At 45.4% G+C, this 13,901-nt stretch overlaps 1 protein-coding gene across 1 annotated transcript in view; it reads right to left on the bottom strand.

Annotated features, from left to right (window-relative positions):
* PCSK2 (proprotein convertase subtilisin/kexin type 2) overlaps positions 1 to 13,284 on the bottom strand; it is a 108,557-nt gene extending 95,273 nt beyond the window's left edge. The window contains exon 1 of the mRNA XM_062610990.1: positions 12,795 to 13,284. Within this exon, the coding sequence (XP_062466974.1) occupies positions 12,795 to 12,983 (189 nt within the window). The 5' untranslated portion in view covers positions 12,984 to 13,284. The remainder of the gene's footprint in view (positions 1 to 12,794) is intronic.
* Positions 13,285 to 13,901: the final 617 nt, after the last annotated feature.

Here is a 13,901-nt window from a genome sequence, read left to right as displayed (position 1 = left end):
TGCCTTGCATGTAAAATGACACAGTCTAATAAGTACTTGTTTAGTTATTTATTGATAGGATTCATTTAATTAATGTTTGCACAGCACTATAGACTATGCTATAAAACTTGAACTGTAAAATGCCAAGTGCCATTGTAAACATATATTAATGGGTATATCTACACATATATACGTATTTAATCAGGTACCTCTTTAACAAATATTTGGCAAATATTTTAGTATGTTTTAATAACACATGATGGAAATCTTGTCTTCATAACAGTACATTTGCCTTAGGGAAAGCTCATAAGGAATAGCTTGATTTAGAGTTTGAAAATTTAAGTGACCATGGTGTATTTCTAACTGAGCTGGATCAGGATTGCTGACAGCAATTAGCACTGCTAGCAAAGGCCACTTTGCTTCACTCCTGATCTATAACACATCTCTCCTTTTAAGTTCATAACCAAACAGGTTCACTACTACTGTCTCACAGGAGCCTGGTGTCACATCAGCTCTAAAAACACTGAGATAAAAGCCATGAGATAAAGTTTGCTATTTTTAAATCAGCATTGAGATGCAGTGTGCCCCAGTCCAAACCACTGGTACTTGTATCTCAAGGATAGAAAGGGGCAAGACATGGCTACACTCTGACACCCTGGATTCCAGCAGAGCAATTCAGCAATACTTTTACATCTATGTCCATGTAATGAAGTGTGTAAGACACAAATGTGTGCAAGTGTTCAGCTAATGTAGCCCCAAAAATCAAAGTCACAAATTCAAGCTCTAATGAAGTAGTGCTGTAAAAAAAAAGCAGCTCAGACCAAAATTAGCTGGTTACTGTCAAGAGCTCCTCAAGAAATCACATAAAAGGTGAATTTCACTAATGAAGAGATGCTAGCCCTGACAAACATGTAAAGAAGATATGTAGCTCTCTATTCAAAACCTTTATTCTTCCCTTTTTTCTTCATGCCTGTTTAATGGTAGGCTGCCAAGCAGTAATCAACTGACAGCAAGTGCTTCACAGGGAGGTTTCGGTTGTTAGACCACACTGAGTAGGTCTTCCAGTTCCCAGAGAAGTGCCAATTCCTGGAGAAAAATATGTGCTTGATGGGAGAGAAGCTGATGGATAACAAGAAACAAAACCCTGATATTAAAGTTGAGGGGGGGACTGTTGCTTCTTTTTTGTTTTAATCTTAGGCTTGAGAGGAGCAGGGCAAGGAAGCTTCAGAAGAAAGGTTTTCAGTGGAACCGAGGAAAAGAGGAAATCTTGGGATATGGCTGTTTTCCTTATTTTTGTAAACTTGCTTGATTCTGCCAAGGGAAAGTCATTAATCCCCACTATTATGAGACCAGGTCAGAAGCAAATTCTGCAATTACTTGTGCTATCATGGCTCCAGTACAAAACAGTATGATCATCACAACAGACTAACTGCACTGAGTGGGTGCAAGAGCTCCAAATTAGAAGATGAAGGATGACCCAAATCTGCCTCGATGCTAGCAGTAACAATGTGAAAGGAAACAAAATAGTAGCACCACCTCTTCCCCTTCCTGCCTGGTCCTACCCCATTGACCTTTCAGGCAGCTGTGAAATCAAGTCTTTACTGTTTGTTACAACCAATTAATAAGCAACAGAAGTTTATTGCCAGCAGAACTTGTGGTCAATCCAGCTTGTGCTGATATGTTATCGTGCTTCTATTACACCAGCAGAGCAAGGTACATGTGGATTTTTAATTAATCACTCATCATGTGTTAGCCTTTAGAGCCTGGAACACTGGTTTCCCTACAATACAATATAATATAAATTACAATATATTATTGCATATATATTACAATAGATACAATATATTTAACATGACTAAAATATGTTCAATTGGGGGGGGGGGGGGGGAAGAGATTTTACAGAATGAAATTGAGTATTTTAATCCCCATCAGAAGAAATAGGTAAAAAAAATCTATTTGCTGTTTGGTTTCAGAGTTAAGTGAAGAAAAGTATGTTTGATTGTTAAATTTTGGAGCTAAAATGGTAATGTAAAAATTAACAGACAGAAATGCTGTGAAGACCAAACTTCAGATGATGTCCTGATTCACAACCATGATTCCACCAATGTTAGTTTTTCCAAACCTGCAAACATGTTCCAGTTCTGATTTTTTGCTCCTTCTTTACCCAAATTTAGAATTGACAGCTCCACTTTACAACTGGTTCAGACTAACTTCTAAATCACTAAATTCAGCTGCAACACAGTTCTAAAATTAACTGCACAGTAAAGCATAAGGTCCCTGCAGGACCAATGAGAATCCACCAGTCATGGTGATAGCTAATTTACCACATCTTGGCTGCTGCTAAAAGCCTTAAGCAAAAGCTTCTCTTGCACTTGGTGCTGCATAGTAGATGACAAGCACAGTGCTCACTCATTGAGCACTCATTCAGGGTGGTTGAAGTCCCTCACTAGAAACTAAAATTGTTCAAAATCTTCGTCACTGACATCGACAGTGGGATTGAGTTTGCCAATGACACCAAGCTGTGTGGTTCGGTTGATACGGTGGAGGGAAGGAATGCCATCCAGAGGGACCTCGACATGCTTGTGAGGTGGGCTGATGCCAACCTCATGGAGTTTAACCATGCCAAGTGCAAGGTCCTACACCTGGGTCGGAGCAATCCCAGGCACAGCTACAGGTTGGGCAGAGAAGAGATTCAGAGCAGCCCTGTGGAGAAGGACTTGGGGGTGTTGGTTGATGAGAAAATGAACATGAGCCGGCTTCAGTGTGTGCTTGCAGCCCGGAAAGCCAACCGTATCCTGGGCTGCATCACGAGGAGCGTGACCAGCAGGTCATGGACATGGAACTGTTGGAACAAGTCCAGAGGAGGCCACGAGGATGATCAGGGGACTGGAGCACCTCCTGTATGAAGACAGGCTGAGGAAGTTGGGGCTGTTCAGCCTGGAGAAGAGAAGGCTGTGTGGAGACCTCATAGCAGCCTTCCAGTATCTGAAGGGGGCCTATAGGGATGCTGAGGATGGACTATTCATTAGGGACTGTAGCGACAGGACAAGAGGTAAGGGGTTAAAGGGGAAGTTTACATTGGATATAAGGAAGAAGTTCTTTCCTGTGAGGGTGGTGAGGCACTGGAATGGGTTGCCCACGGAGGTTGTGAATGCTCCACCCCTGGCAGTGTTCAAGGCCAGGTTGGACAGAGCCTTGGGTGGCATGGTTTAGTGTGAGGTGTTCCTGCCCATGCCAGGGGGGGTGGAACGAGATGATCTTAAGGTCCTTTCCAACCCTAACTATTGTATGATTGAGCAGATTTCAGAATCACAGTATTTCATTTCACTTGTGCTGGAAACGGACTCTTTGTAAGGGCATGTAGTGACAGGACAAGGGGGAACAGCTTCAAACTGACAAGAGGGGAGATTTAGACTAGACATTAGGAAAAAATTCTTCACTATAAGGGTAGTGAGACACTGGCACAGGGTGCCCAGCGAAGCTGTGGCTGCCCCATCCCTGGCAGTGTTCATGGCCAGGTTGGACTGGGCTTTGAGCAATCTGGTCTAGTTGAAGGTGTCCCTGTCAATGTCAGAGGGTTGAAACTTGATGATCTTTAAGGTCTCTTCCAACCCAAACCATTCTATGAGAAGGCAGAAAGGAGAATCTTCTGTCACTGGGAGAGGTGAGGTTCTATCCCACCTCTTTTATCACCCATCAAGGGAAGAGATTCACATGTTTGGCTGTAGTTTAATATCCAATGCCCATCTGATAACAGTACCAGTTTCTCTACTTTTGAAAATAAAAATGAAATATGTATTTGTTTGGGGTCAGGTTTTCCCAGTTTGGTTCTATACTCTAAGGGAAAGCAGCTCTGATAGGTAAGTAAATTATCTAGTTCAGTCATGAGTATGTGGGACACACTGTCCACTGGTTTGATGTAAACACCGAGGTCACTCCTTCCATTTGCTTTCTGTGGACAAAGTAGCTAAGAACATAACATTTACACAGAAGTTTTGTTTGAGAAGGTAGGCAATACATGACAAGGAACATTACCTCCCAGTTCACTCCATGATCAAGTAACCTAAAGCTATCACTACTTCAATTGTTTATAATCCCAGTGTATCAATGGTAAAACCAGGCTAACTCGTAACTCCCTTTTCTAGATCCAAGATATCATTACCTGCTGAACACAGCCAGCATTAAGCTGAGTTAGACTTTTGAGCTACTGTCATGAATCCATGACCAAACCAGATTTCACGCTGGCTGATAACTGTGAGTGGTGGCCATGCAGAATTTCACACCACACCAAATCCAGCTCTCTCTGGGACAGTGCTTTCTGTCCCAAAACACAGCCTGGGACCACTGAGCTGAAATTAAATCTCCATTTCCATAGTACAGATTTAGCTTTTTCAATGAATTTGTAAGAGTTAAATGCAGAGCTTGTCTTGATTTACAACAACAGCAACACATCAGACTGCTTCAGGTTACTTGGAGAAATCCTGGGTTTGACAAATAGTCGAGCAGCTCAGCTTCCTCTCGCCAGAAGCTAGGGATGGATGGAAGCTCTGGGCTGCTCGCTGCAATATTTATAGCCACCATGCAGCCAGCATCCTGTAGAGACCTGACCCATTTAATCATCTGAAAAAGTTGAAAGAAAAAGAAAAACAGAGCAGGGTTTCTGATGACTAGGATAGCATTACAGAACAAAGGTACATTTTAGATCATTAACCATAGCTCTGAGTTTGTTAATACAGCTCTCACATAAACTATCCACACACGCTACAGATTGGAACTGCATAGGAGGGTTTCCCAGGCATAATATTTTAACAAGAACTGGCAGAATTTATCATTTATTTTAGCATTTTGGCTTTATTTCCAGTTCACAGAATTTTCCATAAGCACGGACATCTTGAAGGACTTACTAATTGAAACTACATAACAAATGAATTCTACATACGTTTCAGCAACCACTTTGTAAGTATTTCATCAAAAGCATGTGAAACTTGAGCTGTCTGGTTTAATTTTAACTGGAATAATGCCATAGATGGATGAGGGAAAGGGTCGCACACAAACTTTTACTTAGCTACACTGTAAAGTACTACCTGTATAACTATTCCAGGTAGTCTGATACTCCTTTTGTTTTCTTCTTTTTGTGGGGTTACTTTAGCTTTGTTTTTTTTTAAATCAACATGGTCTTACTGGTAAAAGCTGTAGTTTAAATGAAATTTCTACCAATATTGTTGACTTAGAATGAGTTAAACACATTAGTTCTCCTACACTGGTAGTAAAAGTGCTGCTATTGGGTTTGTTTTCCCATTCTAACTGTATCAGTTAAAGTTTTCTAAGTGTGGGTAGGCTGTTATATCTTGATACCTGTCATAATTTGTGAGAATGATAGAAGGCTGTCTTCCACCTTCACACAACGGTTGGGTCTTCTCAGAGGTAACATAACTCAAGCACCTCTGTGCTTTTCAGAAGCAGCCAACCCTAACAGAGCTGTCAGTCTCTGGGACCATTTGCCTGCTAACAAACAAATGCCAAGGATGCCAGAGGTTCTCAGATGGAAGTACTTCAAGCTGGGAGTGAAATGACTATTTATTTTTGTCTAGAGTTTTAATCCAGATTTGAACAGCTAACCTAGAAACAAAACACTCTACCTCATATGCAGTAAGCTAAACCATCTGGGTCTGGCTGTGGGCATGGCAATAGGATCTTTCCATTTGGCCTGACAATAAAAAACAAGACAGGGTATTGTTACGAAAACAGTTATCTTTTTGCTGCATAGCTCTGCATCCTAAGGTCAGGGGACAAATTCAACTTTGGTGCAGATTAACACCAGCAGATACCCATATTGCTTCTTAGAAATGGCCCTCCGAATGCTTTTAACACCTGAAAAACCTACCCAGAGGAAGAGAGCTTCAAGTAGGGCCACAGAGAGAGACATTGCATCTGGGATCCCAAAATACAAACACAAAACAAAGAATTAATATATCCGGATGTTGTAGAGTTCAGAAATAGCCTAAAAGTTAAAGGGAGATTCCAGACTGACAGCAGGGCCATACTAATGATCTTTGTTTATCTAGTACTGATACTAAAGGAACACCTTTGACTGTAAATTCCATAGCAAGGTCAGAAACAGCTAGGGAACTGACAGAGATTTGTTTCCTACATATTAATCCCATCTCTGCTGGTGCAAATCCTGAACCTCAGTTACATGGCACAGCTATCTCCACAAACCATCATGATTCATTTACACAGAGGTGTACAAAGGAGAGAAATAATTGCATCAAATACTTTGAGGGGATTTCACAAACCTAGGAAAAGCAGCACCAGCAGGGTTAGGAGACGCAGTATATGGCAACAGACTATTTCCTGCTACAAAATCATAGAATCACAGAACAGACTGAGTTGGAAGGGACCTTAAATACCAGCTAGTTCCAAACCATCTGCCATGGGCAGACACCTTCCACTCTGAGCACCACCAGGTTGCTCAAAGTCCCAACCTGCCCTTTAACAAAAAACTTGTGGCTGCTCTGCTGGTAGTTCCCCCACCTCACAGGTACTCTCTGGAGCAGAGGCTCTAGCAAACAAGTCAGGTGGCCACTGTCCACTTCTGGTTTCCATGGAGCCATGTCATCTTGAAACTGCTGGCCTGGGATGCTGGCTCCAATCTGGTGGCGTGCAGGCAGCCTCTGGCAGAGAGTCTTCTGGAGGAGCTGCTCCTGCTCCACCAGCTCTTGCAAGGTGGGAAAGGGAGCAGACAGTACCCCCAGGCACCCGTACTTTGAGCACTGATGCTTCTCAACTGCTTAAGCCCCTCACCCATGAAGCTGAAAGCTGTCCCTGATGCCTTCATACCACACCACAAGAAGCTTTCATCAGGCAGGAACCTGGGGCTAGACTGCAGGAGATAAACTGCTTCACATCATGTTCAGTTCTGGTGTGCTGGCATCACAGTGCTCTGGAACTACTGCGCACTTCTTCATTATGTTTTCTCTTTCTATTTTTCTCCTTGATACTGGCAAAACTAAATATAATTTAAATGAAAACAAATAACTGCACATCCCCAGCTGGGCTGCAGCATTAAAAAAAAACAAGTGAAAAAAAGAATTACTCGCAGTGCATTTCCTGGGTCTCTACCACATGTTCAATTTTGCCAGTGAGTTCAAGCAATATGGAATAAACAAAATTATAAATGCAGGCAGCTTTATAAATAGCCAAAATTTGGGATCTTTGTGTTTACTGAGCTGTAGCTCAGCAAACAAAACAAAACTTATCTGCAAAAGCAAGGTTTAATGTGCATGTTTTGCTGAGAAACAGAACTACACCATGTATTCAAAACAGTAACAGAGCAATTACAGCAGGGATCTACAGCCGGGGAGTCTGACCTTCTTGTTTTACACTCAAATAATAAATGCTATAAAAATCGGATAAGGTAATTATTTTATACCTCAAACAGAGCACTCACCACCAACATGCAGTTAGTTTGAGTCTTCAGTAGAGAAAGAGCTCTACAGAAACTGGGTTAGGGATGTTCTTGAGCCTGGGCTTTACATTCTTCTTGTTGACAGTTTACAGCTTTCACATGCATAAGCAAGTACATTTAAGTAATGGGAGATTTGTTTTCTGCATCCAAGGCAGAACGCAAAACCAAATAAAAACCCCCAAACCAAAAAAGCATCATTTTAAGGTAAATAAAGTACCTCCACATATGAGACAAACTCTCTCTAAGCACAGCAAAACTCTTATTTAATTCCACTAATATTCCTCTTGAGTGTAAATAGGAGCAAATGGGACTTTCCATTTTGGTGCCTGGACTCCACCTGCGAGGAGCCGATGAGCATCCCTTCAAACACAGATGGCTGCTCTCCCTGCACCTCCCAATTACTTTCTTCCAGGGCTTTTTCGGAAAAGGAGCTCTCCATCACGACCCAGCAGTGTGCCTTCCCACAGCAGGATCAAACTTTTCCTGCTAGCTAATTGCATCTTTCCCTGAATTTAAGCACATCAGCTCAAGACTCTCTTGGAAGCTGAGGCATTTGCTGTTATGTCAAGGCGACCCATTGAAATCTCAGTAGTTGCACAATTAGCATTCGCATGGAATTTACTTTTTCGTAGTAACACAGAATTGCAACAGTGAAATCTAGGAAATTAAAGCTCTTGGTTTCCTCAAAAAATTTACATTGTAACTTCTAAGAGGTTTTCCTGTTCCTATAATAAAGGATTACTTTTGGAAGCAAATATCCTTTCCTCTAGGCCAGCATAAAACACAAAGCTAATTAATTATTAAACACCTATTAGTGCATGGAAACACTGCAGTCTGAGGTGTAATCCAAAGTCCTTGGATGCCAGTGGGCCCATGTGGAGAGGTCTGGGCTCTCTGCCTCCTCTTTGCATGACATGTTCCATTGCTTCAGCATCTGTTTCCACACAGGAACACGTCTGTATCCTCCATGCTGCCTTCACCTAGCCATAACTAACACTTTCATGAGCACTTGGGTCAGCAGCTCAGGTGAAGGCAACACAGGTATGTTTATCTGTAAAGTGTGGACCACCATCTATGTGCACAAATTGGTTGGTTAAAATATATACACACAGTGTCAGACAGAAGCCTGGGTAAGAGAAACTCCTCCATCTTCGCTCCATGCATAGGTAGTACAGGAAAAGAAACAAGAAACATATATATGTATATAGACATACATATCCATAAACATATGTACAGGGGAACCAGGTTTTTTTTACACACAGAATCCCATCTGTCCATCACAGTGCATTCTGGGCATGCAGAATCATAGCTTGGCACATTAAATATCAAGCTAGGCAAGCACCTCCTCTCCAGATGCAGGGGCTGCTCTGTACAGGAGGGGACTTCCAGGTCTCTAGTGTGTGGAATGCAGGATGACATTTTCAGGATCCTAGAAAGAGACCCCTGCAAAGAGCTCTCAAGGCTGCAAACCCATTATTCTGCCTTCTGGTCTGTCTTCCCCAGCGCATCAACTCCCAGCTCACAGGCTCCAGCTTAGATGCATAGAAGTGGGCTGCTGCAGCAAGAAATACAGCTTCTTTATCTGTTAAGTTTCGTTTTCAGTAAGTCTGAATTTATGCAATGTAAAAAAAAACCCAAAGCTCCCAATGTTTCATCCAGAAATTCCTGGCCAGCTCCAGAAATCTTGGTTCTCAGCCAGCGGCTTCCTAAGCAAAAACGGGAAGCAGAAAAGTCACAGCTGTGAGAGGTACCATGGGGTTTGGGATTTAGAGGGAGAGGTGATCAGGTAATACATAAAACATCAAATTCTTTATGTTTTGAAATTCACGTTTGGTTCTTATTTTAAAATCTGAGGCCGCTGAAGGGTAATTGTTTAAAACCCTTCACTTCAATGCTACCAGAAGAGGAATATTTAGCCATGGTGGCATTCTACAGATTATCTCAGTCTCAGTGTTGATGAAATGGAAAGAGGTGCCTAAACTCTATCTCCAATTAGGAGACCTTTCCAAAGGCTTCTTACAACTCCCCTTGTTAGAAATGAATTAAGAATTGCAAGGCAAGGTCAGACAGCAGCTTTCTCAGCCTGCATTAAGAGATGTATACTGGCGGCAGCCATGCCAATATATGCAAATAAAATGGGGGGGGGGGGAGAGAAAGTTGTTCCATTTGCAGTTCTCACATGTAGCTCTTAGGGGAACATCCCCATGACTCCTGAGTGCTCAGATGGTAAGATTAACCATTTTAAGGAAGGGATATGCTTCATCACAGTATCTGTTTCTCCAGGAATACATAGAATCAATGTTGGTAGGTACAAATGGATTGAAAAATTGCAAATGTTAAAAAAGAATCAAAGAGCACAGAGTTACAAAGAGGTAATTTGGAATTAATTCAGGAAAGGTTGAAAATTGATCAGTGGTTTTGAGACTCTTCACGCTAGGATCCCAGATCTAAACACAGGCACCTGTTTACAAGTACCAACCCCTTAATCAATTCATCAAGCACGGAATCTAAAGTGCACATTTTAGCCCACCTAGGTCTTGTAGTGGTTTCAGAATGACGCTAGGAAGCATGGCCAAAGAATCAATTAGAAAGTGCATCACAGGGTCCATAACATTAATCTTCAAGGCAATGCTTTCTCTTGCATTTCTGCAGAAATCTGCTGTTAAGTAAATGCAACACCCACTTGCCCAGAGATTGTTTGTTATTAGGTAAAAAACATATGCACTAAAAACATGTAATTTAAAAATCAGCTCCCATAAAGTCACATTAAGAGTGGTCTGTAACACATGCATACAAGAAATCCCTCTCATATACGTCTTAAGTCCACACACAGAAAAAAGCTGAATGTGCCCTTGTGCTCCTAATGGGAAAGTCCCTGCACTGAAATAAAGGTGATTATTTTCAGACAACTTCTCTTCTCCCATGTGGGTGAAGGTAACTGGATTTGGTTTAAGTAAGTAACTCATTATATTATCCAAACAATATGCATGGCTGAAGTACACACAGATCTCTTCTTATGGTGTAACTGGGGGGGGGGGGGGGGGTGTCCTGTTATCTTTTGGATATTTCATTAAACAGCACACCTACACATGCTACTTTCCCCTGAGAGTTTACCATCAACAGCTCTGTTTCCATACACACACACAACCACATTCAACTTTCTGCCTTGTACCACCATGCAAGCTGACTCTGCAGGCTGTAAGCAGAGAGAAGCCTGATGATAGCAAAAGAGATGAGAAGACTCTGCAGCTCAGCAATACTGAAAAGACACTGGAGGAGATGGCACAAGCTTTTATTAACAGCCCACTATCGCCACCCAAACCCCGTTACAGATTTCCCCTGCAGAATGGGGATTGCTATCAGCCTCTCATGCATTATCCTCCAACACAGCTAAAACCCCACAAACTTTTCCTATTTCCTAAAATTACTGCCTTGCAGATAGCAGGGTGCTATTTCCACTTGCATTTGTGGAGGAGGGGTGGGAGGCTTTCTGCCTTTTTAGGGACTGGGATGATGTAACCTCAAAACCTCTTGGGACAGCATGTGCTCGGTACAGGAGCTACGGCCACCACCGGCCCCCCCCACCCTGCGAGCACACGCACATCACACCAGGGCTCTGCTCTGCTCTGCTCCGCTCCGTTCCTAGAGGCAGCCGTGGCCACAGGAAGCAGCCCCCCCGCGGCATGTACTGGAAAGCAGGTACTCTCCTCTCGCACACCCGAGGGACTTTCCTCCAGCTCTCTGCCGAGATGAGCTGCGGGATTGATTTCCATGAAGAAGCTGTGTATCTCCTAATGTGCCCTAGCCACCCTGGGGAGAGGCATGGTGGAGGGGAGAGGATTGCAACAGCCCAGAAGCTGCATTTCTTCCTTCTGCAAAATCCTCTCACCCCTGTCTCTTGTGCCACAGGATCATTTGAAAGCGTCTAGCAAAAGTAATACAAAATTCAGCTATGCAGAAAAGAACTTTCCCCTCTTTATAAGGCCTTATCAGTCAGATACCCCATGACAGGAGGGAGGGAGAACAGGAGGGGAATAAAAAGAGAAAACTGTTGACCAAAAAGGCGTACCTAAGTTTCATGTAACAAGATCTAATCCCCACAATGGATACTCTCCCATGGGCATCAGCAGCCTAGCTCTGTCACTATCAGGACAAGGCTGTGAGCCCAAAACAAAAGCATCTTATCAGCAGCAGGAGTTGGCAGTGGTCAAAGCAACAATGATCTTGTCCTCATTTCTCTAACAAGCTCCCACTGGATCTGAGACAAGGAAGCCCGAGGCAGGGAGCCTCACTTCATATGCTCTTTCAGTTTTTTACATGTATTCTTTTAATCAAGATCTTAAGCCATTTCACTCATCCAAGTTCGGGTACCATTCTCATACTATTTCCTCGGAAGTAGCATCAGGCTTTCATTGCATAACTACCAGGGGAAGATAAAACCCTAACAAGCAGCAATGCTCCCGACTCCCTTCCCTCCATGCTCCTCCAAGCCCAGTGCTGCCCGGGCATTCAGTTTGCCAGGAGTTGTATTGACCAGGGCACTCTATTAGCCTCTCTCCATCTACACCCCAGATCAGACTGTACCCTAAAATATTGAGAGGTCTAATAACTATTTGAATGGGTGAGATTTCAAGTGGAGCTGGGCTCCCCAGGAGCTGGGAAGAGACTCCCCACCACTGCGGCTACCTCGGATTTCCTGGGACCTCAGGAGAGAAAACCACCTCCAATAACACTTGAACTTTCCCAACTCACATTCATTAGTGGCAAGCACCGATTGCTCATCATGCTTCACACAGAGCAGCTTCTTCAGGCTGGTGCATCCTGCTTCTCTAGCAGAATAACAGGAACGTTAAGAAGCCACCAGCCTCACAAACTCGAGCGTCAATCACCCTGTGAAAGCTTTCATTTAAATTGCGTGCAAGATTCTCCATGGCGATGGGGCTGTAATTATTTGTAAGTGCTCCGGGCAGGTTCAATCGCAGCCGCGCGCAGGAAGCCCCGGGTAGCCCCAGCCCCAGCTCCCGAGCCCCGAGAGGCTGGGAGCTCAATTGGAGGATGTTTACATAGTAAGTCAAAAAGCACCTAGCTACCATGTGGGAAACTCCTCTGCTTTCCAGTCCAAGAAAACCACCCTCCCGTGCTGCTCCCGAGGAGTGCTGGCAACGGCTCTCAGCGCCGCTACTCCTTGAATTCCCTAGGGAAGAGGGGGGTTAACGCGGGGACAGCCGGCAAGCGCCCGCTCCGTCCCTCCTCGCATGGGAAGTGGCGGGCAGGACCATGCCGGCTCTGCTCACGGCAGGACCCCAACGCGAAGGGCACCGCGCCCCGAGCCTGCGCGAGCGCTTACCTTCCGCACCCCGCCGAAGCCGTGCTCCGCCGCCACCCGCTCGGCCTCCGCCTGGCCCCCGCCGTGCAGCTCCACCAAGAAATGGTTGGTGTAGACGGCTCCGCGGGCCGGGGCGCTGAGGAAGAGCAGCAGGAGGAGGAAGAGGAGGAGAAGGAGGACACCCCGCAGCAGCGGCGGCCCCGCCGGCATGGCCCCGCGCTGCGCGCCCGCGGAGGCAGCCCGCCGCGCCGCGGGGAGGGCGGCGGACGGGCGGGGAAGCGCCCGAGAGATGCGAGGGGAAGGGGAAAAGGGATAACGGGGGATTACAAGCTAGGAGAGCGGCGGCGGCAGGAGGGGAGCGGGGCGGAGGGGGGGCTGCTCGGGGGTGCGCGCTGCCGGCTCTGCATTCCCGGCTCCTCCTCGGCGCTAATTCAGCGGCGGCCGGAGGGAAGGAAGCTCCCGCCGGGAGGGGAGATCGCTGCGCTGCCAATCACGGGCGGGGAGAATCGCCCCTGACACCCCCACACACACACTCCTAACCCCTCCCCTACACCCGCCTCTACACAACGCTCCCGCACCTCTCACACACACCCGAATTACACCCGTGCACCAGCCCCAGTTCAGCACCCGCAGCAGCTCCCTATGTCCCCCGCTCTTCTCCCAGGGGGGATGGGGGCTCCCCCAGAGCAGGAGCCGATGCTCAGGTAGCTTTAGGGTAAGGTGGGATAAATACTTGGGCCAAAAACACATGGCCAGGACCAGTCATCAGCACCCAGCTTCTCCTCTGAGCCCAGCAAATACAAATTTGGGAGTGCCCCTACATCCCCCGCTCTAGCTTGCCCCCCACACCAGCTCCTCACAGGGCAATCGGCAAGGCGCTGACAGCCCTCTTTGTGCAGAAGCCTGTTCCAGGGCTAGGATAAGGCAGTCCTGGAACAAAGCTGGGGACAGCCTCAGACCCATGGCCCCCAACTCTGGTCTGATCATTAGCCTGCATGGCCAAAAAGCTGCTCAGCTCCTCAGGGGTCCAGGCTGCCTCAGCAATCCCCAAATGCTTGCAGGGAAAGCACAGACAGGAAAGTACCTGGGGCATTCTCTGTGATGAGACAGCCAAGGATGGGGAGCAGT

The sequence above is a fragment of the Pezoporus occidentalis genome, unplaced genomic scaffold, assembly GCF_034315485.1.
Source record: "Pezoporus occidentalis ecotype Australia unplaced genomic scaffold, CSIRO_AGI_Poc_V1 ctg10, whole genome shotgun sequence".
NCBI lineage: Eukaryota > Metazoa > Chordata > Aves > Psittaciformes > Psittacidae > Pezoporus > Pezoporus occidentalis.
The sequence above is the reverse complement of the archived record's forward strand: the minus strand, read 5'-3'. Positions and strand labels throughout refer to the sequence as shown.